General features: G+C 38.6%; 1 protein-coding gene across 1 annotated transcript in view; it reads left to right on the forward strand.

Moving 5' to 3' along the window:
* MAN1A2 (mannosidase alpha class 1A member 2) overlaps positions 1–24,837 on the forward strand; it is a 149,631-nt gene that overhangs the window by 22,595 nt on the left and 102,199 nt on the right. The window contains exon 2 of the mRNA XM_068401171.1: positions 6,920–7,175. Coding sequence (XP_068257272.1) covers positions 6,920–7,175 — 256 coding nt within the window. The remainder of the gene's footprint in view (positions 1–6,919; positions 7,176–24,837) is intronic.

Consider the following 24,837-nt stretch of genomic DNA (forward strand, 5'->3'; position numbering starts at 1 on the left):
TAAAAAATTTTCCCAATTCTATTCCTGTTAACGTTCATAACATAAGAAGCAAATAATTCCCTAAGGATGTACTTTTCTTTTTCGTTCAGAAGTTATACATGTTCTACAGTTGATTGTGGAATCTGTACTGTTTTGTTCTTAACTGGAAGGTATGTTTTGTACTTATTGTGAAAGTAAACAGGAGATGTCTATGTTAATGCACTTCATTAATGAAGTATTTTGTTGGATGTATTGCCTTATGATGATTTATGAGGATTCTGGCTATGTTCCAAAATCTTGTAAAAGATATCTAGGAATATTAGGGAATTTTTTGGCTTTTAGTTTTGCAGAAGGCTTGCTCTTTATGCGTAAGGGATGTGCTTCAGCTCTCCACCCCCTTCTGCAAGTTCTGTATGCCCATTCAATCTGTGTTTTTGAAATTCTCTCTATATTCCCCCAGGGTTTTGCTTGTCCTCATTCCAGAGCTGCTTCCAAAGGCCCTGCCTAAATTACAAGACAAAGGAAAACAATTGGGTAAAGACAGATACAGGAGTAACAACAAGCAGTGGCCTTTAATGATCAGCGTGGAAATCCATGAATTTAACATCGGACATCTAGAAGTGGACATGTTTTCTTTTTGTTGTGCCTAGAAAAATACATATAATGAATTACTGTTTTTGCAGAAAACAAAATACAGAAAGGCAATGTAAGGATGCAAGTAGTTAAGTGGGTTGTCTTCCTAACAGAATTGCTGGATGAACAGAACAAGATCAAGCTCTGAGGGCTTCTAACTGAATGGATTAAGAAAGACTGCATTTAAAATACATGGAAACTAAGCCAAAAAATTTAGGTGTAGTCAAGTTCTAGGAAAAGGGAAGAATGTCCAGGCACTGGCAACCTGGGCAATGGAGAAGTTTCCACTGCTGAGCAAAAGATGTGGGAGGAAGATTAAAACTTAAGTTACAGTTCATTTGACTTGAAGGTGACCCCCAGCTGTTGACAAAGAAATGTCAGAGATTGAGGTTTTGATTTAGACAAGAAAGCAGATCTGGAACAGGATCTGTGAGCTCCCATCATAGAGATGAGAGTTACTGAGAGCAGTGATGAAGGTGGCTGAAGACCCAGATTCTTGGTCTAAGATTTGGCTGCAAAAGAGATCAATTAGGGACAACATTTATTGCACAGAAGTGGAAGGAAGTTTTGTTTGGAGGAGGTCTACATGGAATTTAAGAGGGGGTATTTAAGATTAAAGGAAAGTGCCTGTGTCAGCGAGTTAATTCTCTCCTCTCCTTAGCATGGTCCAAAGAAGCAGAATGATGAAAGTGAGGAGGACTGGTGTTCAGAGTGGCGGCCATGCCTTTCTAGAAGACTAAGGAAGCAAGCTAGCAGAGCCTAAGTTGGTACAAATAATAGTAAAGGAAGGGAGGAAATAGGAACGTGAAAAGGTTGAGGGGAAGTGCAGTGGCAAGAGGAAAAACTTAACGAAACTGGATGGAGAGGGATAAGAGGACTTCAGTGAGGACTGTGCCTCATGTTCCTTGTGTTTGAGGAGCAGTACTCATGTTGTACACAAATCTAACCACTTGCTAGAAATAAATTCTACTGTTAACTTTGTCTAAAAGAAATCCCTTAAGGAATCTGCAATTTGGGTTAATTTTCTCATCAATGAGGCAGTATATTTATCTACAGTGTCCTTGTGTCATGAATGTATATTCTCCGTATACTAGGAGAACACGATTGGGTTGTAATATGTGTGGAAGTTACACAATCATGTACGCTGCAAGATTGGAGGGAAAAGCAGCTTTTGTAGTAAACACATGAAAGGTTTCTTAGGCACTGACTCTCAAAGATTTTTTAATTTCTTTTTAAATTAGTGCCTATCTTTTTGTTTCACTGTGTCTCTGAAAGTAGCCTCTGGTTGAAGCTTAAATTTGACAAAAGGGTAAAAGTTCAGAATTTCCACACAGAGGTTTGTTTCTGGATGACAGGCTTACATAAATATTTATGTGCTTTAACAGTTCTTGTCTATGCATCTGCTGAAAATCCAAATGGTAATACACTGTCCTTTTGCTATAGTTTTTTAGTGTGAAAGAATTGTTGCTGGTGGTCAGTTTTCTTTTCTTGACTCCATTCTAATTTTTATTTCCTTTTCTAATTGTGAATCTTATTAAGAAGTTTGAAAGCATTTTTGGGTTTTTTTTGCAATTCAGTTTCTAAAGAGCCTGTTGTGTCACAGCAGATAGGAGAGACTTATGTTAAAAGTCATTGTCTTGGCAAGTGAAGCTTTAGTAGCTGTTAAGTTCAGAACACTCACTACTGCATGCATAATTAAAAGCACATTAATTTTCAGTTAGTGATTCAGTTTCCAGTCGTTGTAACTTGTGGTCTTGTCTAAACGACATTTAGACAGCTCATGGACGCTTTGAGAGTATACAATGTTCCTGCATAGGCAGCTGCAATAGTTAATTACAGTGTTTAAAAAACTTGCACGTTTCTATTTTCAGATTCTTCTTATTATGTGTATTTATGGTTCTTGCTGGCAAAAATAGTCTAATCAGATTTTTTTAATAATACTGCTTTTTTTAAAGTAGCTACTGCTGTGGTTTCGTCGTACTTGAACCTCTGTCTTGAGATTTTAGAATAAGCTGTTGGGGTGACTAGAAGGAAGCAGCAACTTTGTTAGGTAAGGTTTTTGAAGATTTACTCAAAATAGTCTATATTTTAAGAATTTGCTTATGTTGCCTGGGCGGGGGTTAGTTGGATAGGGAAACTGACACATTTTGGTATATGTGTTTATGGTGGGATTCTTTCCAACCATATATTTTTAAATTAATTCTTTCTGAGGTCTGTTTTCATTAACTCCAAGTATTTGAATGTAGTGATATGGGCACGCATTAAACTGTTGCTGTCTCTTTCTCTTGCTGGATGGGGAGCTTGTTGGTGTTTGGGTGTGACTTGGGGAAGTGTCAGCTGCTCACATGTTTCCAGTCTTCTGGTTCTCTTTATTCTGTATTTTCACTTGATTCTTGTTGCTTTAAGAACTCAGAAGAAACATGCGGTATTGGTATTTAGGGGTGTGATTTTTCTTCCGTTAGGGTCATATACTTGTGTGTATTTGATAAAATGTCTTCAGCTGGAACGTAGAATATGACATTTCTTTGTAGCTCATGCTGTCCATCATTGGTAATTGCATAGAGAATATCTGTCTACAGAAGAAGCTCTTGTACCGTCTCCTGTAAACTCCCTCAAATACCTGTTGACCTTTCTCTTCATCTCACTGTTTTCGTATGTTTGTCTCAAAATGTCACTTCCTGGAAGACTTGGAGCTCATCATGCAGTTAGCGCTAGAATTTTTCATCTCTATTGAGTCTCTGTGTATTTTCTTCAAACACTTAGGTATTCTGCTGAGCGACTGAAGGAAAGTAGACTGTCATTCAAACCTCCTTAATGACTCTAATTGGATTATAGTGCTGTAGAAATCAACAGCTTTTGTGTATTTATATAGTGGTTCCTGCAGTGTAAACAGACGTGAGTTCAAAACTTGTTTTCCAATTTATGGCTGTTTCATGGAGTTTGAATCTAGAAATAGATGAAGTCGGTAGAGTGATGGAGCTTTTATTATTGCTGTTGTATGCAGCACTTGGCACTGCAGATTTAAAGGAAGGGGAAAGGCAAAATCTTTATGGCACTTGATCTTGATGGTGCAAAATCGTGAATTTGCACACAGAACATCACCAGTGGCTCATTTTAGTGAGTCAGACTCACTGTAGCTACTCAGATCTTTTTCACACAGGGGGCTTGTGTTTGGGGACGTGCATGTTGACCATGGGCTTTACCAAAACCATTTCTATTAATGAATAAAGCACACTCATTGTAAAGCATCCTCTGCAAATTAGGTTAATGTGGATGTAGCTTAAACATCTTTTTATTAAGGTTTGAGATACATTGTTACCCTGTTTTTCTAAAAATTCAGGTTTTTCAGTGATGGCTGATCCTTTGCGAAAAGAGCTTCAGTATCTATTATCAGAATGTTACTAGATCTAGCCAGAAGGTAAAGGCTGTTGCTTGCCTCCAGAAACTCAGTTTTGAAAGTGAGAAACATACCTCAAAAATGCATTATCCCCACACTGAAGTATTTTGATTCTTAAATGTTTAGTTATGCTTCCTATTTCTCATTCTCTGTAGCCATCTCTTTAGCTCCTGTACAGTGTGCTGTCTCTTGGTGAGAATGTGACTGTGGGGAATGATGTCTCGTTCTGGCAACCTCATTCTCATTCTTTCTAGCTGCATCTTACGCAGAGTCCTCTGCTACCCTTGGAGAAGCTTTCCAGACTGCAGATCTATGGTTTCAGATCTTTCAGTTGATAGGAATTTTCAGCTGCTTTTGTTACTGAATTGAGCACGTTGTTGCCACAATAGGATGTGAGTAGCTTTTGCAGGAATACAAGAAAGCTATTTTCCCCCATATATGGGTCACAGTAGAAGTAAAAGTTATCCTAAATGGTATTACTTGTATTTTCTCTGTTTAGACTAGTCTTTTACTACTTTGAAAGTTGTTTCTTTGCTCCAGAGTTGAGAGAGAGAAGGACTGTTACTGTTCAACAGTGTTAATGAGCTTGGATTTGATAGTCAAAGTGAGGAGCTCAGTCCATTTCTTTTATTGTTTGGGAGAAATACGGATGTGATGTGGGTCATGTTGAGAAAAGTGCCTGAGGAACTTCATTTTGAACGCCTTTCAGTCAGTGCATCTGTTAAAATATTGCATTGTAGTTCTGGTACTGAAATAGAAAGGTAGTAATGCTGCTATAATTTTTTTAATGCAAACCTAATAGCACTTAAGAAGAACGTAAGGGCTAATAAACCACTCTGTGTAACAATGCATTTTGCTGAGATCATTTATGTTGTAGTACCATGGTTTTCCCCCTGCATGCTATGCCCGTTGGCCTGTAAACTGGGAAGTTATTTTCTTGAAGACATCAAGTGATGACAGACTTTGTCAAATTGAGAATAAAATGTGTGCCAAAAAAAAGGTCTCTGTTTAAGCTTTTGAGCCCAAGTTAAAGAGTAGAGCAAAGAGGTGTATAAATTTTAACTTAAGAACATACTGGATGTTTATGAGATGGCCGTCAGGGTTAGTGCACTGGGGGTTTGAACTGTGAATTTCTGAAACTAAAAGCTTGATATATTGCTCTTTGACTTAAAATCATCTCTCCTTAGGCAGTGGACTGTGACAGTCATAAACCTTGCAGAAAATAGACCAGTCTGGTGGGATTGCTCTGATACTATTGTATCATAACTCTATGCAAGTTATTCATTATTAGCTTCATTCTTTGACCTTTTATTGTAAAGGTGAAGCAGTGCTCTATAATAGACATGACATGATCTTGATCTGTGGGATTAATAAAAACAGTTCTATTATACTTGCAAAGCTCAGTAGGATTTGTCCATGTTCCCAAATATTCCAACACAGCACCCCAGCAAGTTACTTGAAATTTGTTTGAATCTCTGGATGGTTATTGGTTTATCATAGACTTTGTCAAATATTTTTAATAACCTTTGTAGGAGAAATATCCCAATTTAAATATGTAGATATATTCATATTTTTGTTATCAGTGTTTGGTTAACAGTTGTCAATCTTGTGTTTAGTTTTTCTGTAAACTTTGGATTGGCATTTAATTGCAGTTGGACTAGATGATTGCTGTAGGTCCCTTCCAACCAAACTATTCTTTTCTAATTGTCACATATCAAATGGTGGTTGCTCCTTTTCATTGGTACATTTTCAGTATACTGGAAAAAACACATGATATGGGTCAAGTGGCTCAGTTCCTTCTAAAAGCAGTTAGTCTAAGCTTGGTATTTTTTCATGGCTTGCTGCTTGCCTTCTTTCCTTTCCATTATCCCTCTCTGCTCCTGAATGCTCTTTAAGGAAAAAGTATTTTTGCCTGGGGGAGGAAACAGAGAGGGAGTGTGGTGTTTTTTCTAACTAGGGCTCGTTTTAAATCCCTACAACTATTTTGGCTTACATTAGTCATTGAGCAACTCTATTTTAAAGAAGCTTGAAAAGGTTATGTTATATTGAGAGTCTGATGCGTATCTTATGCCTTGAAATATTTTAGGACTGGAATGGACCATTTTCATCTGTTGTTAGAATAACCTTTTGTTTAACCAAGCCTTTAAAACAGCACTCTTAATTTTGTGTGTGAATTTCAAAACTTTTACTGATCATTTAAGATCATGATGGAAGATTGTGCTTAGAACTGAGTTGATGTTAGTTTTGTCGATAACAATTTTCAAAATCGTGCTTTACTAAAAGCTGTTATGTTCCTAAATGGCTTTATAATTAACTCTGCATTTAACTTGTGAGGTGTATTGACCATACTGATTGGAACAATGAGTTCTGAATTCAAGACAAAACATGCTGTGGTGGGATTTGCAGCTCTTGCAGCTCACACCTCATTGTTAATAAAAGGAGTGACTGCAATTGCTTTGTAGTGGTTACTTCAGATCTTGAGAAGTTGTGTACGATGTGTTTATTGTGCAGAAGCCAAGGAAGAACCCTTCTGATTTTTTATTTTTTTTTAAACTGAATGATTGCTAGATATGTGTCCTGCGTGTGTCCTGTAGTTGAAGGACAGGATGCAGGGCTTTTCCTCTCTAAATTCTTGAGTAGACAAGCAAAGGAGCTGAGATATAATCTAGAAACCCCCTATGATACATTTTTCTACAATAGTGTTGCTGATGCATGCACAGTTCTACTTTTGGGGTTCATGGCAAAAATAGTGTAGGGTTGTGCACTAACGTAATTCAATAAACTTGTCTGAATCATTAGAATTACTTACTGTAAATCAGCTTGGGATGTGGCTTCTGTTTTGGAGCTGCAATTTGTTTGTAAGCAATGTGTTTTTAGTAATGAGATGCTGACTAGCATTTGTGTCTCTAGAGAAGAAGAGGAACGTCTGAGAAATAAGATCCGAGCAGATCATGAAAAGGCTCTGGAAGAGGCTAAGGAGAAATTGAAGAAATCACGTGATGAGATTCAAGCTGAGATTCAGACAGAAAAGAGCAAAGTAGTGCAAGAATTGAAAAAGAAAGACAGCAAGCCACTGCCCCCCGTTCCTTTACCAAATCTTATAGGGATAAACAGTGGAGAACCAGCAGACCCGGATATCCGAGAGAAGAGGAACAAAATTAAAGAGGTAAAAACGATGATAATGTGGTCCTACCCGTTCTTGTGTCTGATAGCAGCTATTTATATGGTGTTTAGTTGCTGTTATGATTTATATTAAAAAAAGAAGAAAAACAGGACTAGAAATCTTTTTAATAAACAGTAAGCTAAAAGTGCACAGCAAGTATTAATGAACATCAGCATTATTGCATATTTTTTCCTGGTGTTGTGGTGTTAATATTTCACTGGATAACAAATTATTTTAAGGATTTCTTCAACTTAGTGGTATGGGTTCAAAGTGAGTTTGTCATTAACGCATGGAACAGCAACAAGTGCATCTTTAAAGCACAGCCTGACTTTGTTAGATTTCATTCAAAGAAATGGGATATGTTAGTGTGTCACGAGATATTTTTAAATGTTTAAAAAGTGGATTGAAAAGATAGGAAAAAAAATGACCTGCTGCTAAAATTTGCAAATTACAAAAATATCACATGCTTTTCAAAATGAGTTTTAAATGGGTCTGAAAAACTAAGAGGCATTTAAGTGTATTGTCTCATTTACCCGTAAAACATTCAAACTAAGATGTTGGCTTAGGCTTTTGGTTCTGTGGTGGCCTGTGCTTTAGGAGTTGCTGTTTCTGCTCCTTTTCATTTCTACTCCTGGGTGACCATGAAACTCGTTGCTCGGTTTTGCCCTGGCAATGCCGATTTCCTATTATTATCACCAGACATTTTTGAGTCTGTACTTCTAATTAGTATGGGAGAAACGTTGTAGGGCCATACTTTTTTTTTTTTTTTCTCCCTGCAATCTGATTAGTTTTATGCTCAAAATCGGGTTAGCAAGCAGGAATGGTTCAGCCAGAGGCAGACAAGCACAGGCTCTGTATTTGAAGAACATCCAGGACCACAGCACTTAGTAGTTACACCAGCTAAATCTTCTTTTAAATTATAATCTGAGTTTAGTTAGCTCATAAACCCAGACAAAAATGAATCATTCACCTGTCCTCATAATAGGGAGGAGTTGCAGCTGGAGTATGTGCCATGCTGCGGGTAGATCACCCAAGTTGGAATTTTACATTAAATTTTAATGATGACTAGATGAAATCCACTCTTATCAAATAATAAACAACTGCTTATGATACATGAGTGATACAGCATGGAACTGTATCACCATTTGAATCTCTCAAGTAGCAAATTTTTCCCCAGAAGGTGTGCCTGTTCTGCTAGCAACTACTGTGGAAGCACTTTTGACTGAGAAGCTGTGTGTGGAATATTGGACCTCCTTAATCCTGCTTGGTTAGGGCTGTTGCCCAAGACAGCACTGAACTGTGGATTTCAAAAAGCTCTACTGCTCTTCAAAATTTCATCAAACACTTTCAGTGAGGTTATACAGAAAATCTTGCTTTTCAGACTGTCTTCTGTAGGGTGAAGATGAATGGTGAATGGTATGGTCATGTAGTTGTCAACACTTCTTAATTTTAACTACAGACTACCATATTTAAATACCTTTGAGTTTGTCACTGATGGATTTAATGGGTAGAATAAAACTGGGTTGACCAAGTGAAACTCAGTAGTGACTTAGTAGTGAAACTACTGAGCCCAGCTAACAAATGAAGAACTATCTGGAAGAAATCAACTAAAGTTCCTATAGATCAAGCCTGGAATTAGAGGGAGGGTTGAAAATTAGTATTTGCATTTCTGAGGTTGTTTTGTCAGAATGTAGACTGAGAGGGGATGAGAAGCTATAGGTTAATACGGAATGGCAATTTTCTTGGTGACATGAGTAAATAGTAAAGTTTGGACAATTCTTGCTGATCTAAACCTGAAGGTATAGCAATTTGTGAGTAAGGAAGCCAGGGTAGTTTGATCCTTAGCTGCAGTTGCCACAAATTTTGTGCTGTCAAAGGCTTACTCCTTTTTTTTTTTTTTTTTTTTTGTATCAGCCTGCATGTGAGTCACACTGACAAGCTGTTTTATTGTTGCTTAACTTGTTGATGGCTTCTGTTGTGATTTCTGAAGTGTAGCTTTTCATAGCCAGACCAAAGATTTTATGGGACTATGTATTAGATGGGTAAGTACTTCAGTTAGGATAATCATACCTTTGTCCTGAGTAGTCTTCAACAGTGGGATCCCTGTGCTTGAGCAGTCCAGGATCATACTAGCATGACTGAACTTTGTCTCTGTTGCATGAATTGCCTTTATTGAGTCAGTCTTGTTAGTACTGTGGCTATCAGCTGATCTCCAGAATTTTTAAGTTCTTTAATGCAGGGCAGCAGATTATCGCTTCTACGGCTAAATGTGTGAAGGGGTAGAATACAGGAGCGCAAGGTCTGCTAGTGAGAATGGATAGATGATAATGCTGAAGAACCCATTGTTGATACATTGTCATTTTTATTTGGCCTCTGTGTCTACTTCTGGATTTTGACATCTGCTATGTTGTGATGAATATAACGTGGCTGAGATAAAGCATATATTGGCAGCGTCAGATGAATAATATTTTGCCTGAAACCTGTTTTTGACAACATCAGATGTATCACAGAAGGCTGCAGCGATTCCAGAGGTGCAAAGTGCATTTTGAAATATGCTATGATCATCACCAAGGTCTTCTCTCACTGTTTTTTGTAACCAGTGTAGACTAATACAAATAGTCTTCGTAGATGAGATAGAGACTTAGCAAAAAACCCCTCAAGTTCCAGGTGACAGTATCTCTAACATAGGTCTGCACCTAGCATATGTAGCATTTCTGACTTGCAAGACATTATGCTTGCCTGGATTGAGACCAAAAAAATAGCACAGGGGAGCTCCTAGCTCTTTGGAGGCTGCATATCTGGCTTCAAAATTCCAGATGGTCCTGAGAAGGCATTTGGCTAATGACTTGGTTTACTTTGAAGTGTCCTGATACATATTTGAGAAACTTCACTCTCACAGAACAGCTTTAAACTATTTAAATTAACAAAATGAATGAATTTATACTGCCTATTTTGCATAGTATCAACTGGTGAAAAACTATGTAGAATTGGGCTGACTGCGGACAATTTGTAACAAACAAGTAGGGAGAGAGACTGGAAAATTTTCAAATGGGAATCTAGTTTCTGTCATTTTTACAGAAAATTTATTACTACTTTTTCTTTCCAAGGAACAACTTGATGAAGTCTTTATTAACAGATGTTTGTATAAAAAGTGGTTTTACAGTACTTCAAAATATTTTAAAGTTACATGTTTTGATTTTTTTAAAATTAAAAAGTGCATATAAAAGTAAATAGAATTTGTGTAATGCTCTTAAGAGAGCTTTGTAAAGCATTTGAAAGGTTTATATAATAGGAGGGTTTACTGAGCACAGACAGGGTGGCTTCTTAAAGTCATGGAATAAACCAGGAGCAGAATCTGCATCTCTTGGTTTTGTTTTTGTGTGTCTTTGGTTCTGATATTTGTATTTAGTATTACGTTGTATTCTCAGTTGTAACTAATTCACAGAATTGTATAATTTGTATATATTCTTCTAACTGATTTAATAGCTTGTTATTTCAGTAAGGACCATTTATGAGTTATGGTGCATCTAAAATAATCACCTAACAACTTTGAGAAGTTAAGATTTTTCCACCTGCTTACCACACATGCTTTGTAGAACTTCTCAAGTATATTAGCTTGCTGTTCTGGCTTTTAAAAAATGTTATGGTTTTTAATTAACTAGCATTTTAAGAATAAACACATCTGATAATTATTCTTGCTGCTACACTTTAGCTTTGTGTTAATATTTTAGTGCTTTTTTTTTTTTTCATACGAAGTAAAAGATGAAAAAATGGTTTTTAAGAGGGTAGATGTAACTTACATAATTTTCCAAAAAGATTTTAAGATGTGTCTTTTTATTGTGGTTAATGCAAAGAAATGAAGAAAAAAACCTCATCTTTTGGAAGTCATTGGCTTCCTTTCAAAGTTAAATTAGATATAATTGCATAAGCACTAGGAATTTTTGGCACTTAATTTCCATTATTACGTCCTCTAAATGGTGTTCAGAATATAATTTTTTTTTTCCTGCAGTTTAAATATAATCATTACAGATAATGCTTTTTTTTTTAAATGAGTTTTGTTTCCTTGAGGAGTTAAATTTTACCCAGTCAAATGAGGAAAACGTTCTTATTCTTTATACCCTGCTCAGGGTTCGGATTCTCTTTCATTTAAGCCTAAGATTTCACAGTATTGCCTTACTGCCAGGGTTCATTTCGGATACTCATTAAAATAGAATATTTCACCCAGTAATGGTAATAATCCCATGCAGGATATTTTTTATGTGTGTACATATATACACACACCCCTCTTGTTCTAAACATTTAAATGTTTATTTTGAGGTCTTGGATTGTTAAAGTCCGCAGGTCTTGTATTGTTAAGTCTGAGAAGTGTTGAAATTACGGATGTATAAGTTTTACATACAAGTCAGTATGTATTATATTACATACAGTATTGTTTTTGCATTCATACAGACTGCAGAGCTCTGGGGATGATTGTCAGGGACCTGGGGGCCTCGGTAGTGGTCTGCTTGATCCTGCCAGTAAGGGGAAAGGGTGTGAGGAGGAGGGCACTGGCAATGCACATCAGCAGTTGGTTGTGGAGCTTGTGTTGGCAACAGGGTTTTTGGGTTCTACAACCATGGGACCCTGTTTGAAGGGTCTGCATGGGAGAGATGGGATCCACCTCATTAAGGCAGGACAAAGGCATCTTTGCCGGCAGGATGGCTGACCTTGTAAGGAGGGCTTTGAAATAGGAATGATGGGGGGGAGTAACTAGCAGCCTTGTGAGGGAGTGACTGGAAGGGCAGATGAGCAAAGGGCTTGCAGTGATGTGACAGAAAGGGATCACAAAATCAACAAAACAGGGCTTAAGCAGGGTCACCTCTAGCGTTTACATATAAGCAAGGAAGTGTCTGCAAGGCACCATTATGGAGAAATCCCCAAAACCATTTCTGGGAAATCAGCATGCCTCTCTGAAGTGCATGTACAATAATGCATGTGGCATGGGGAATAAACATGATGAGTCAGAGATCTGTGTGCAGTTGCAGGGCTGCGATCTTGTTCGGAGATGTGGAGATGGATGGAGATGTGGTGGGATGACTTGCATGACTGGAATGTTGCAATGGAGGGATACAGACTCTTTGAGACGAACGGGCCAGGAAAACGAGGGGATGAAGTTGCCTTTTATGTGAGAGAGCAGCTGGAGTGCCTGGAGCTCTGCTTAGGGATGGATGATGAACCAACTGAGAGATTATGGGTAAGGATTAAAGAGCAAGACTAGTATGGGAGACATTGTAGTGTGTGTCTGCTATAGGCCGCCTGACCAGGAATAACAAGTGGATGAGATGCGCTACAGGCAGATTGGAGCAGCGTCATGTTTGCAGACCCTGGTCTTCCTGGGAGACTTCAGCCAACTCAGTATCTGCTGGAGGCACAACACAGCAGGGCATAAGCAATTCAAGAGTTTTCTGGAGTGCACTGATGACGACCTGCTCCTCCAAAAGATAGTGCAGCCAATGAGAAGTGCTCTGCTAAACCTCATACTCGCAAAGAAGGAGGAGTTTGTTGGGGATGTGAAATTCAAAGGCAGCTTTGGCTGTAGGGACTATGAGATAGTGGAGTTTAGGATCCTGAAAGGAGGGAGAAGGGCCAAAAACAAGCTCACAACCCCAAACTTCAAGAGAGCAGACTTTGGCCTCTTCAAAGATCTACTTGGTAGAGTCCATTGGGATAAGGCACTGGAGGGAAGAGGGGCCCAAGAAAGTTGGGTAATATTGAAAGATCACTTCCACCAAGCTCAAGAGCAGTCCATCCTAATGAGCAAGAAGTCAGGCAAGAATGCTCGGAGCTGTTTCAAAACTCAGACACTGAAAGGAAACATAAAGAAGGTGGAAACAGGGACAGTTAACCTGGGAGGAATACAGAGATACTGTCTGAGCTTGCAGAGGTGGGGTTAGGAAAGCCAGTACCTGACTGCAAGTGAATCTGGCAAGGGATGTCAAAGGCAACATGAAGGGCTTCTATAAATATATAGATGACAAAAGGAAGATTAAGGAATATGTGGGCCTGCTGCTGAATAAGACAAGGGACGTGGTGACAGAGGATATGGAAGAAGCTGAGGTTCTTTTTTGCCTCAGTCTGGACTGATAAGACTGGCCTTCAGGAATCCTAGGCCCTGGTGGCCACTGAGAAAGTCTGGAGCAAGACAGACATACCCTTAGTGGAAGAGGATGAGGTGAAGGAATACTTAAGCAAACTATATACATAAGTCTGTGGGCCATGATGGGATGTACGCAGGAGTGCTGAGGGAGCTGGCTGATATCATTGCGAGACCTTTTGATAATCTTTGAATGATCATGGTGACTGGGAGAAGTGCCTGAAGACTGGAGGAAAGCAAATGTCATTCCTGTCTTCAAGAAGGGCAAGAAGGAGGACCCAGGGAACTCCAGGCTGGTTAGCCTTACCTTGATCCCTGGAGAGGTGATGGAGCACTTAATCTTGGAAACTATTCCCAGACCCATGAACAAGAAGGTGATTGGGAGTAGCCAATGTGGATTGACAAAGGGGAAGTCATGGTTGACCCACTTAATAAACTTGTACGATGAAATGACTGGCTTAGTAGATGAGGGATGAGCAGTGGATATACCTGCCTAGACTTTGGTAAGGCTTTTGGCACTGCCTCCCATAAAATCCTCACAGAGAAGCTGATGAAGTAATGAGCTGCATAAGCAGACAGTGTGGTGAGTTGAAAACTGGCTGAATGTCTGGGCCTAGGGGATGGTGATCAGTTACTTGAAGTCTGTTTGGAGGCCAGTAACTACTGGCGTACCCCAAGGGTCAATACTGGGTCCAGTTTGGTTCAACATCTTCATTAATGATCTGGATGATGGGACAGAATATACCCTCAGCAAGTTTGCTGATGACAAAACTAGGAGGAGTGTCTGATATGCCAGAGCATTGTGCTGCCACCCAGAGGGACCTCAGCAGGCTTGAGAAATGGGCTGACAGGAAGGTCATGCAGTTCAACAAGGGGAAGTGCAGAGTCCTGCACATGGGGAGGAACAACCCCATGCACCAATATATGCTGGAGGTCTACCATCTGCAAAGCAGCTTGGCAGAAAAGGACTTGGGAGTTCTGGACACCAAGCTGAACATGAACCAGCAGTGTGCCCTTGCAGCAAAGAAGGCTAATGGTATCCTGGGCTGCCTTAGACAAAGCATTGACAGGAGGTAGAGGTAGGTGATCCTTCCCCTCTACTTGTCACTGGTGAGGCCACACCTGGAGTCCTGTGTCCAGCTGGGGGCTCCCCAGTACAAGAGAACATGGACATACTGGAGAGTGTCCAGCCAAGGGCTGCAAAGATGGTTAATGGACTGGAGTATCTCTCATCTTAGGAAAGTTTGAGAGAGCTGGGACTGTTTGTCCTCGACAGGAGAAGGCTTGGGAATCTTACTAATGTATATAAATACCTGAAGGGAGGGTATGAAGAGTGGTGCCCAGTGATGGGATAAGAGACAGCACAAACTGAAACACAGGAGGCTCCATCTGAACTTCAGAAACCCTTGTTTACTGTGAGGGTGACCAAGCACTGGAGCTGGTTGCCCAGATAGTTTGTGGAGTCTCCCTCCTTGGAGATACTCATAAGATGACTGGACATGGACCTGGGCAGCCTGCTCCAGATTACCCTGACTGAGCAGGGAGGTTGGACCAGATGACCTCCAGAGGTCCCTTCCAACCTCAACCTTTCTGTGACAGGATGACGTTTGTTGGCTAAGCCTCTCAGCTTGAAGAAAGCTTCTCCAGAATGTTACCCAAGTGCAGTTAAGTGAACTTGAGTGAAATAGTTTTTATGTTCTAGGTTTCAAAGATAGACTGAAAAATCTGATTTCTCTGGAGCTTTTTGTTCTCCTACATGTTATATATTTGTTGTGATACTCAGACATGTAATTAGGGAGTGCTAATTGTACATAGACTTTTTAAAATTCAGCTCAAAGGAGAGGTGTGGTGTTCACACAAATAAGCTAGAGTTGTGAAGTGACTGAAGCTGCTGACTGTAGCATGCTTGCTTCTTGTGCAGTTTAAAAGCTGTTATGTTTAGTGAGATGGGATAGCAAGGAGATATCCTGTTACTTTCTGATAAGCTGTTTTCAGCAAAGGAGAATTTTGGTTCTATTCCTGCTTGTTATGGCTTTTTGGTAAAAAGAAAAAGCGGAGAAAGACATTTAAGCAAAAGTTGTTGTGAAATGGGCATCCAGGGAGCATAGGGGCCATGGTCAAAGATCACTCACTACATCTGACACCTGCAGAACAAGTCACTGTTAAGTTTGGATGCTTTGCACAAGTGAGGAACAAGGTCCCATCTGGGAAGCTGGAGACATCCTGACTTGAGTTCTTTTGCCTGTGAACTTTCTGTGGCCTTCAGCAAAACTTTCAGTGTATTCTCTTTTAAAATGTGACTTCTAATATGCTGCCTCTTAGAAGGGGAGGTAGGAAGATAGTTTGTTTAATATTAGTGGAGGCAATTTTGGAAATACTTTTAGAAATGGGCCAAGAAGAGAAGTAATTAAAGTGTATTTTCATCATGGTCTCTGGATGATGTTCAAGAGGCTGCTAATAATGCTGAGAAGTAACAGGTTGTTTTATAAGAAGCAAAACTAATGGGTTCCCATGGATTTTTGACCTAAATCCCCTTAGACCACCCTCTGTTCCTCATGCACACATTGCTGTGAAAGCCCTCTTATCTTCCTATTTGACTGCATGAGTTGCAATGTGTTCTGTGCCTGATTTAGAGCTACCTGCACGCTAAATGCTGCCCCTCTGAATGAATAAAGGGTTGCATTATAACTGCTGCCTTCTCAGATGGGGTACTAATTTGTGTATGTCTACCTTAACTAGCCACAGATTTTTTCTTTTTTTCTTTTTTCCTTTTTTTTTTTCATACCTAGCCACAGATTTTTTCTTTTTTTTTTCTTTTTCTCCCACAAAAAGTAGAGTATCTGGTTCTTTCAACTCTGTAAAATCAGGTTTGAAATGAGAATGGATTCAAAGGCTACTGCAAATATATGTGGCAAATGACAGATGTACAGACAGGAAGATTGCATAAGCCTTATTCTCTTAAGAAATCAGGTTAAAAATAGTAAGTGTCCTTTCACCTGAGTTCTGTTTTGTGTGCTTATTGAGAAAAGAGCTGTACAGAACAAAGAAGTATTTAATCACGTAGAAGTCTTTTCATGCTGTGTAACTCCTCTTTTCATAGTTACTATTCATAAAACTTCCACTGCTAATCTCATTTATTTTTTTGTAATTGCTGTGTTTCTGATGTAGCCAAATAGGCTGCCTTCTGTGACTGTGGGACTTCTATTTCAGCATCTAAAACCAATTTAGAACAATTTCATTATTGCTGACACTTTATACTCTTTTTGTTTTCTTGGTCAAACTTGGAATTCTAGTTGGTTAGGACATCAGTTTTTAGTAATATGTGTCTTTTGTGTTTAGAGTTCTGCACTCTATTTTGTAGCTCACTGTTCCTGGATTTGATCCCAATAAAAATGAAGCACAATAAGTATTATGACCTATCTTTTTCAGTATTTAAGATAACAGTCCCTGCTGTATATATAAAAATGTGTTTGTATCTATGTGTATGTATACACACACGTCACTTATTAAGTGGTTTTGTTTGCACTCTATTTGGATTCTCTATGTTTTGGATTCTCAAATGTAATTCAGCATATTGAGAAGAGTTAAATTGGCTTTAACTTCTCAGTGACATCTTCTCAGTGACATCCCTTGACAGGACAAGGGGCAATGGGTGCAAGCTGGAACACAGGAAGTTCCGCATAAATATGAGGAAAAACTTCTTTACGGTGAGGGTGACCGAACACTGGAACAGGCTGCCCAGAGAGGTTGTGGAGTCTCCTTCTCTGGAGATATTCAAAACCCGCCTGGACGCGTTCCTGTGTGATATGGTCTAGGCAATCCTGCTCCGGCAGGGGGATGGGACTAGATGATCTTTCGAGGTCCCTTCCAATCCCTAACATTCTGTGATTCTGTGGTTCTGTGTTTTAAATTAGTTTCACTGCACTTTTTAAATGCTTATCTCGTTTTTACTCAATGAGTAAAATGTGTGTAAAGTAAGGATGGACTCTTGTTGGTAAACTAATTTTCAATGGATATATTAGAATGATAATTGTGCGATTAGCGCTTTGGCCAGTGTAGGCAAGTTAGGAACGGCCCTGCACAAAGTTGTGTCCCAGCATGTTGGGATGGTTGTATGGAGAACTCATTTTACATTTGTAAATCTTCAATTTATGCCTATGAGAAGCTTTGTAGCTTGGTGTGTTTGTTTTGCTTGAACAGAGGGATGAAAATAAAGCTCCTAGTGTGGATGGAGCAGTATTTCAGCTGCACATTCTGGATAGGTTGCTTTGGTTGGTAACTTAAAATGTGCTGCTAATGAGGAACACAAGTTTTGTGTGTTTGAGGATATTTTAAAAATGAATCGATTTATTCAGGTTGTAGCAATTACAGAATTCTTCAGCACTCATGCATTATTGGAAGTGTGTTAAAAATTCAAGAACGTCTTCATTATTAAAGATATCTTTTTTCCAGACCATTATGAGAAGAACCCGTCTTTGTATAATGAACTAGCACATTTTCAGTATTTAAAATTCATAAATGCAAAATCAAATCAAGAAAACAAGAAAATATTTCACTTCCCTGATATAATCAGCCAAACAAAAATGAGCAAACCCAGAGGTAAATCACTTGTCTTCAGAATTGGATAAATCAAAAGGTTCCATGATATCTGACCTTGCTGCTATTTTTTTTATTTTTGTATTTTATGTGCAATTTATTCCTCTACTGCAGAAATTTTGGTAGCAAAAATCATGAATTACATCTAGATAGAAGAGAGCTCTAAGTTATACAAGTAACCATGTGTGGTTTTGCAGCTATGGAGACTTTGGAAAGCAAGAGCATCCTCTTAAATACAGTAAAAATTCTACTAATTGTTAGTTGTCTTTGCATAATTTCTGCTGTAGTCCCTTCTGGGTTTCCCAGAGCAACTCCACAGAATATATGCCAGTGTATTCTTTAGCATAGTTTTCTTGATGATGTTACATCTCAGAATTATTGATATTAATGATGTCATCGATAGACATTGTGAGCTACTTGTAGCTGATGAGTAACCTCTTACTGTGTGTTCCATTAAGACACAGACTATCTGCATACGATACTGTCATACCTGAAACTTGCAACAGTTTACTCTGACCTAGTTTGCTCTGAGATTTGGATTCTTGATTTGCATTGCTGGCATCTATTCTTGTTTTCTGCTTTGTTACCAGAGGACTAGAAAGTGGCTAACAAGACATCAGTTTTTGAAAGGGACTCAAGGGGAGATCAAAGAACTGCAGACCCCTACGCCTGATGAATGAACTGCAGATTAACAGAAACTAGAACAGGGAATAGAATTGTTGAGCACAGAGATACCTAAGACTTCCCAGTATATTTTTAATGATGTTATGATGCACAAAGCTATAGAAGATCCCTGAAAGAGTCAACAAGCGTGTGAACAAGGGATATATGGTTATATACATAATTTTTCAAAAAATGTTTGGCAAGATCCATCACTAATAGCTGTTGAACTGTGCAGCCATGGGATGGAGGATTGTGTCTCTCTCTGCCTGGAGAAATTGGTTAGAAGGCAGGAAATGGAGAATACAAATAAATGGTGCTGGATGCCATAGAGGATGTGTGCTGGGAATCCATGCTCTAAATTATACAAATAAATTATTTAGAGTTGGAAAATAGATGAATAGTGGTATGACCAACTTTGCTGCCAACATAGAGATTTGGAGTAGAAAACAGAGGCCAGACTGAAGAATTGCAGAAAAATCTTATGGGACTGAGTTATTATCTCCCCTTTTATTTCTCAGCTAAATGTAAAATGATGCATATTGGGGCTAGAGGGGGAGAAATTCCAACTTCAGGCTTAATATGAAAAGGTGTGAGGTGACTTACTACCACTTGAGAATGAGAGCTTGTGTTTATAATAGTTCCTTGGAAATGTCACTAGTGCTCAACAGCAGACGAAATAAAATATTCAGTATTTTAGGAAAGGAGAACAAAACAGGCAAGGATCTTAATGGTAGTGTGTGGAGCTATGGTGCCTCTGCATCTCGCACGCTTCATGTAGTTCTAGTCTCTCAGCTTCAAAAAGGATATATTAAAAATGGCAGAGGTGCAAGGATAAGCTGATGAAGATGGTTAGATTGATGCCTGAAAAGGCAAGACTGGAAGAAGGCAAAACTGGAAGAAAGGAACAGCTTTCTGCTGGCTGATGTGCAGTCCTGACTTTTTACAGAGATGATCTGGGAGGTTCTGATTTTCTGAACACCACAGGACCAGTCAAATCCATGACTACTAGTTTATCTTGAAACCATAATGACATACAAGGTCAAAAATACTGATTCATCATCTTGGAAGAAAAAACATTTGGCTTTCTTGTACAAATTTGCGCAGTCTGTTCACTGCTGTATGCTCTCCAAGTTTTAGGCCCTTTACTTCTACTGTTCCAGTTCTCGCCAGTCTGAACTATTTTCCCCTTAGTTCCATCAGGTGTCTCCAAGTATTTCATGCCAACAAAAAAGGACAAGCTTCCCATTTTGCATACATTTGATAAACATTTTAGTTTTCTTCTAGTAATAGATTTGTTACCAGATTCATCAGTAAAAGAAAACCCAGCTTTCTGTGTGTGTTAGGAACATGTTCCAAACAGACTTTTTCAGTGGCAGTGTTCAGAAAAGCGTGACAGAGGCACAGACTGATGTCTGAAATAATTTCTCTTTAGGTAGAGATTTGTAGCTCCCAGAAGAATAAAATAATCTGTGTGATTTTTCTAAGTTTCTTCAAAAATCTGAGTATCTGTACAAGGAAAAGATCATTCTTTAATTTAACTTCCAAAAAGTATTCTCTGCAGACAGTAGGAAAGTGGTTATCAATTTTTAATCTGCCAATTGAGCAGTAATCTTGTATAGCAAGTCCTTGGTTAATTTTAAAACAGAATTTGAAGGTGGCTTATATAAATCTCCTGAAATCGTACCCTTAACCAGAATAGGTTCCTTTGAAAGCAAAACCTATTTGCTGTCTGTTATGCACATTCCTGATGAATGGCAAGAAGAGGATAGGTTTCTCATTTCTAGGCACAATCAGTCTTTGCAATTTGCCAGTAAATTTTCTTTTGCTTATTTCTCAGGACTCTTATTTTCTGTTTGCTGGGTGTCTGCCTTTTTTTGAGGAGTCGAAAAGGGCTTTTGAAACAGTGGTTTGAATTATTGTTTCTAACATGCTGCTGTAGTGTTAGAAATCCCTTACAACAGTCTCTCTTCAATCAGATAACCTCCTTTTACTGTTACAATTATGATTTTGTCAAAAGACATCACTACCACTCTGTCTTTATAAAAACCTGATTTCCCAGTTACTGTAGAGGATCAGATCCCATTAAATGTTCTAAAGTCACTAAAGGCGTCTAGATAATGGTGTACTGACAAAACCAGTTTCATTTGAGACATGCCCTGCTTCTTGGCATTCTGGCGCTCTTGCAGCATAGTCCAAATTCACCTTTTTGTAGAACTATCAAGCTGTACATGCAACAGCATCTTGCTGGCTGTTGTATATGGTGCATCCCATAATAAACATCTTTGAGACTGGTATTCAGTGGACCTATCCCGTATGAATGATTTTGCCTTCAAAAGCAAAATCTGGCATTAATAGTGTCAGTAAAAAGTCCATCACTAAAACCATTTTTTCCTCTGGTGGACAGATTGCAAGATCTTAATATGATATGTCATCAAGCTCCAGGCACTTTGAAAAACTGCTATCAGGTATGGAAATTTCAACTATGGAGAGCTACCCCTTGCCTTTTTCACAATTATTGATCCATGCTTGGCCTAGCTTGTTATTTTCACTTTACTGAGCTTAAGATGCCTCTGTCATGGGTTCTTTAAGGGTTTTTTTGTTTGGATGTTTTTGCAAGTATTTTTACCTTCTTGGTATTATCATTAGTGCTGATTTTCCAGTCAGTGTCTGAGATTTCCCTCTCCTCTTAAATAAGCTGTTGTTTTGTTTTGTTTTGTTTTTTTTGAAGAAAAGCCTAGCTATACCTGCAGCTATTCTTCAGCACTTCCAGCTCTCACTACGCAAATACTGTCTGGCATAACCATAGAGATAATCTTGTTTTTCAGCTCAGAAGTTCATGTTGCTTGTACTTCCTGAGCTGAAGTGACATCCTCTTGTTAAATTTTCAGCTGGCAGAGGCATCTGTCTTCTCCTGTCTCTCAAAAGCTTCTGCATGCACAACTGCTCCCAATAGTATAGATATTATATCTGTAGTATATCATGCTACCAGTTCTGGCAGTAACAGACATCTCCATGTTGTTATAAGATGTCTTGGCATATCATCCTTACACAACTTAATATTGTATACAAGAGCCGTGAGGTTTCTCACTTGCATGTAATGTGCAGTTATCTGCTAACATGATATCGTGAAGTCTGCTCACTTTGTGGTAGAGGAATGAGCTGTGTGCCAGAGTAATGCTCAGTGTTCATCTGGAAAAAGTTAGTTGACTAGTTAAGTATAATAAAGCCAAAAGATTATTGGGGAGTTATAACACCATATTCTTTGTACACTGTTTGGGGGAGGCAGAGGGAAAGGACAGACACACGTTCGTGTTTATCAAAGTAGCTTAGTCTCCTCAAAATATGATTTCCTATCTCGGAACCTTAGACGATGCAGTCAACTGTGTCTTAGTCTCCTGTTTGACAGTTTCTGGTCTCAGTGGTGTTTTCTTAAGTTGCTTCTGCATTAATTCTGAATCTGATGATATCAGCTCCTTTAGAGTTTCTGTCTTACTGAAATTTTGTCTTAGGATAAATTTTATCATATGATCTTATGGATGTAGGAACATCTAACATTGTGATATATTCTGGTTTAGCCCTTTGTAGTTTCTGTAGTTTCTGTAATTTTCTTGGGTTTCCTCAGAACTAAATAGTCTAACAAAATCTGTACCTTCCCCCCAGAAGCACAGCAAATTGGGACAATGAAATATTCCACAAACAAGTTGTTGTTCTTCTTTTGGGCTTAGCTAGTTTTGAGATTTTTACAAAGCTAAAATGCCAATGGTCATTTGATTCTCCTTTACGAAATATTTAATTGATGCATCCAAAAGTCTCAGGAGCCCAGCTTACCTTATGTGGAAGCAGATTGGTTAGATTTGCCATGTCTTGGTCACTTTGTTGTTTAGAAATCCATCTGTTATCAGACTCACATATTGCTCACAGGTCAGTGATTCTTTAGTTTCATTCTCTAGTGCCTTCTAAAATGATAGTTCTGTGTTTTCCCAGGTAGAGTTTTTAGGGCTAAAAGGTGGACTGGTGAGCTGCAAGTTAGAGCAAGACACTTCATGGAGGCCTTGACTGTCCCATTCTGACTGGAGAAGGCCTATAGTAGCCCCGTCTGATCTCATAACTGATCCTGCTCTGAGCATGAGGTTGAACTAGAGACATCCTGAGGCCCCTTCCCGCCTGAAAGATGCTGTGATTCAAGAGTCTGTGATCTTAAGTTAATGAACAATTTTAGATAAAGATTTGTAGGTTGATTCTGGATAATGTTAGCAAGAGATCTCAGAGGAGCTTCTATACTGCCTGTGATCAGGCTTTTGCTGCGTTTGTCGTGCTGTGGTTTTCTTACCTGTCAAGAGAGGATCACTTCACCTGAGTCATCTTGAGGTTCTAATAGCTATTAATTAGTCAATTTGATAAGTGCTTTGTAAGCACTAAGGAATTTGTGAATGCTAATGAAATGGCTTTTTTCTTCTCTTTTAGTATAATATTTGCATCCTCTTTTTCTTACATTATAGGTTCATGACACTAAAAGAAACTATACAGTATTATTGCCTAATCAGGTGTCAGAATCTTTTACTGCAAATACCAAAAGCAACGTGTGAGCTGACTTTGAATGACAAGCAGTAGGAGTGGGACTTCTGGCATCTTGAGAGGGATATCTGTGCCTAGGTTGATGTCCATTTAACACAGGAATGCTTCCCAGCTTCTGGGCCTGTGTGTATACCTTTGCTGTGATTCAAATTTATTGTATGGGCATGAGTTAACTGACTGAGCCATGGGAAATAGTTTAGAGGTAGACTTGGCAGCGCGAGGTTAGTGGTTGGACTTAATGATCTTAAAGGTCCTTTCTAGCCAAAACAATTCTATGATTCTGTAAATTTGGAGGGAGTTTATGTTCAAAGGAATTACAGCCGTGTAGGTTGGACAGGGATCTCTTGATGGTTGTAGGGAGACAGGGACTTTGTTTTGCATGTCTAGGCAGGTGGTTTAGATGCAGTTTGAAAGATTTGGGATTACCGGATGCTGACTTCTACTAAATCCTGAACTCAGTAAGAGAAGAGAGCTGCTTCTTCATGAGGTAGTGCAGGTAAGGCAACTGGCTGCACCTTAGCTTTTAGGCAGCATATGCTTGTTTACTCTTGTTTTCTATGAGTACAGTGACTCTCTGATTAAAATAAGAAAACCACAGTCTTGTAAGTTGTAGTGAAAACTTTACTTGCCCTGATATAATCAGTTTCTTGAAGAGTTAGTATTAGTCTGTTAGTTACATGAGCATAGTTTCTCCTCTTAGAGAGCATTTTTCAAACTTGTGGATATCATCATTTAAGCCCTATAAATTTTCTGGGAGGGGTTGTTTATATTAGCAGTATTTTAATACCACTTTCTAAGACAAAATAAAGAAATAAAATACGTATAATGTTCTAGATATAGCTGCATGGCTATTGTGTTAGAACAGGTTTGTTCCTAACTGTTCTTGTATCTGGGGCAGTGTCTTTTGGAATCTGATTTCTCCCTGTTGCTTGCTTTGGTCTGTTTAGGTAATAATACTTGATTTTTATACTGCATTTGTTTTGCAATTTGGTCGCTGTTGAATTTCTGCTGTACGCAAACAAGGAACTTAAAAATTTTTAGCAAATCCATAAAAGTACTGCTTCGTGACTGATGTGCCCGACTAATACTTGTGGGTCAGCAAGACCTTTTGTTTTTTTTGGGTGTAGTTTGCTACAGTAGATTGTGGAAACTTCTATTAAAAAGAGTTGAGAATGTTTTGTGCAGCAAATATTAATAATTTTATACTGCTGTGTTCATTATACTTTCTAAAGAGCGAAGCTTTTGGCATTTCTTTTGGTAGAGGCTGTATGACAGTATATCTTTGTCAAGTAGGTGTTGCTAATAAAAAATTTATTATGCCTTTTGCTAAATTGTTTAGTCATACTTGGATGCAGCAGTATAAATAAATCTCTTTTTATTCTTCAGATATTGGTAGATATTTTTTCTTTTTGTTAGCATCTTAGGCGTTAGCCAGTATTTTTCACCAGTTCCTTACGCTTAAATGCATTCCTTATACTTAAATGTCTGTGCATATATTTGAGGAAAATAAAGAAAGAACAAGAAAACCTAATGCAGAGCATTAGGCTCTATAGCTCAAGTCAAATAGACTTGAAGTTGTTTCCAAATTTATTCATGCTTTATGATCTGATTTCTGTAACAGATATAAATATGGGCAAAGTAATTATCAGTACGCTGGAATGACTGTGAAAGATGAAGTCTCAAATAAGGAGTAAAATA

This window comes from Nyctibius grandis, chromosome 5 (assembly GCF_013368605.1).
Source record: "Nyctibius grandis isolate bNycGra1 chromosome 5, bNycGra1.pri, whole genome shotgun sequence".
NCBI lineage: Eukaryota > Metazoa > Chordata > Aves > Nyctibiiformes > Nyctibiidae > Nyctibius > Nyctibius grandis.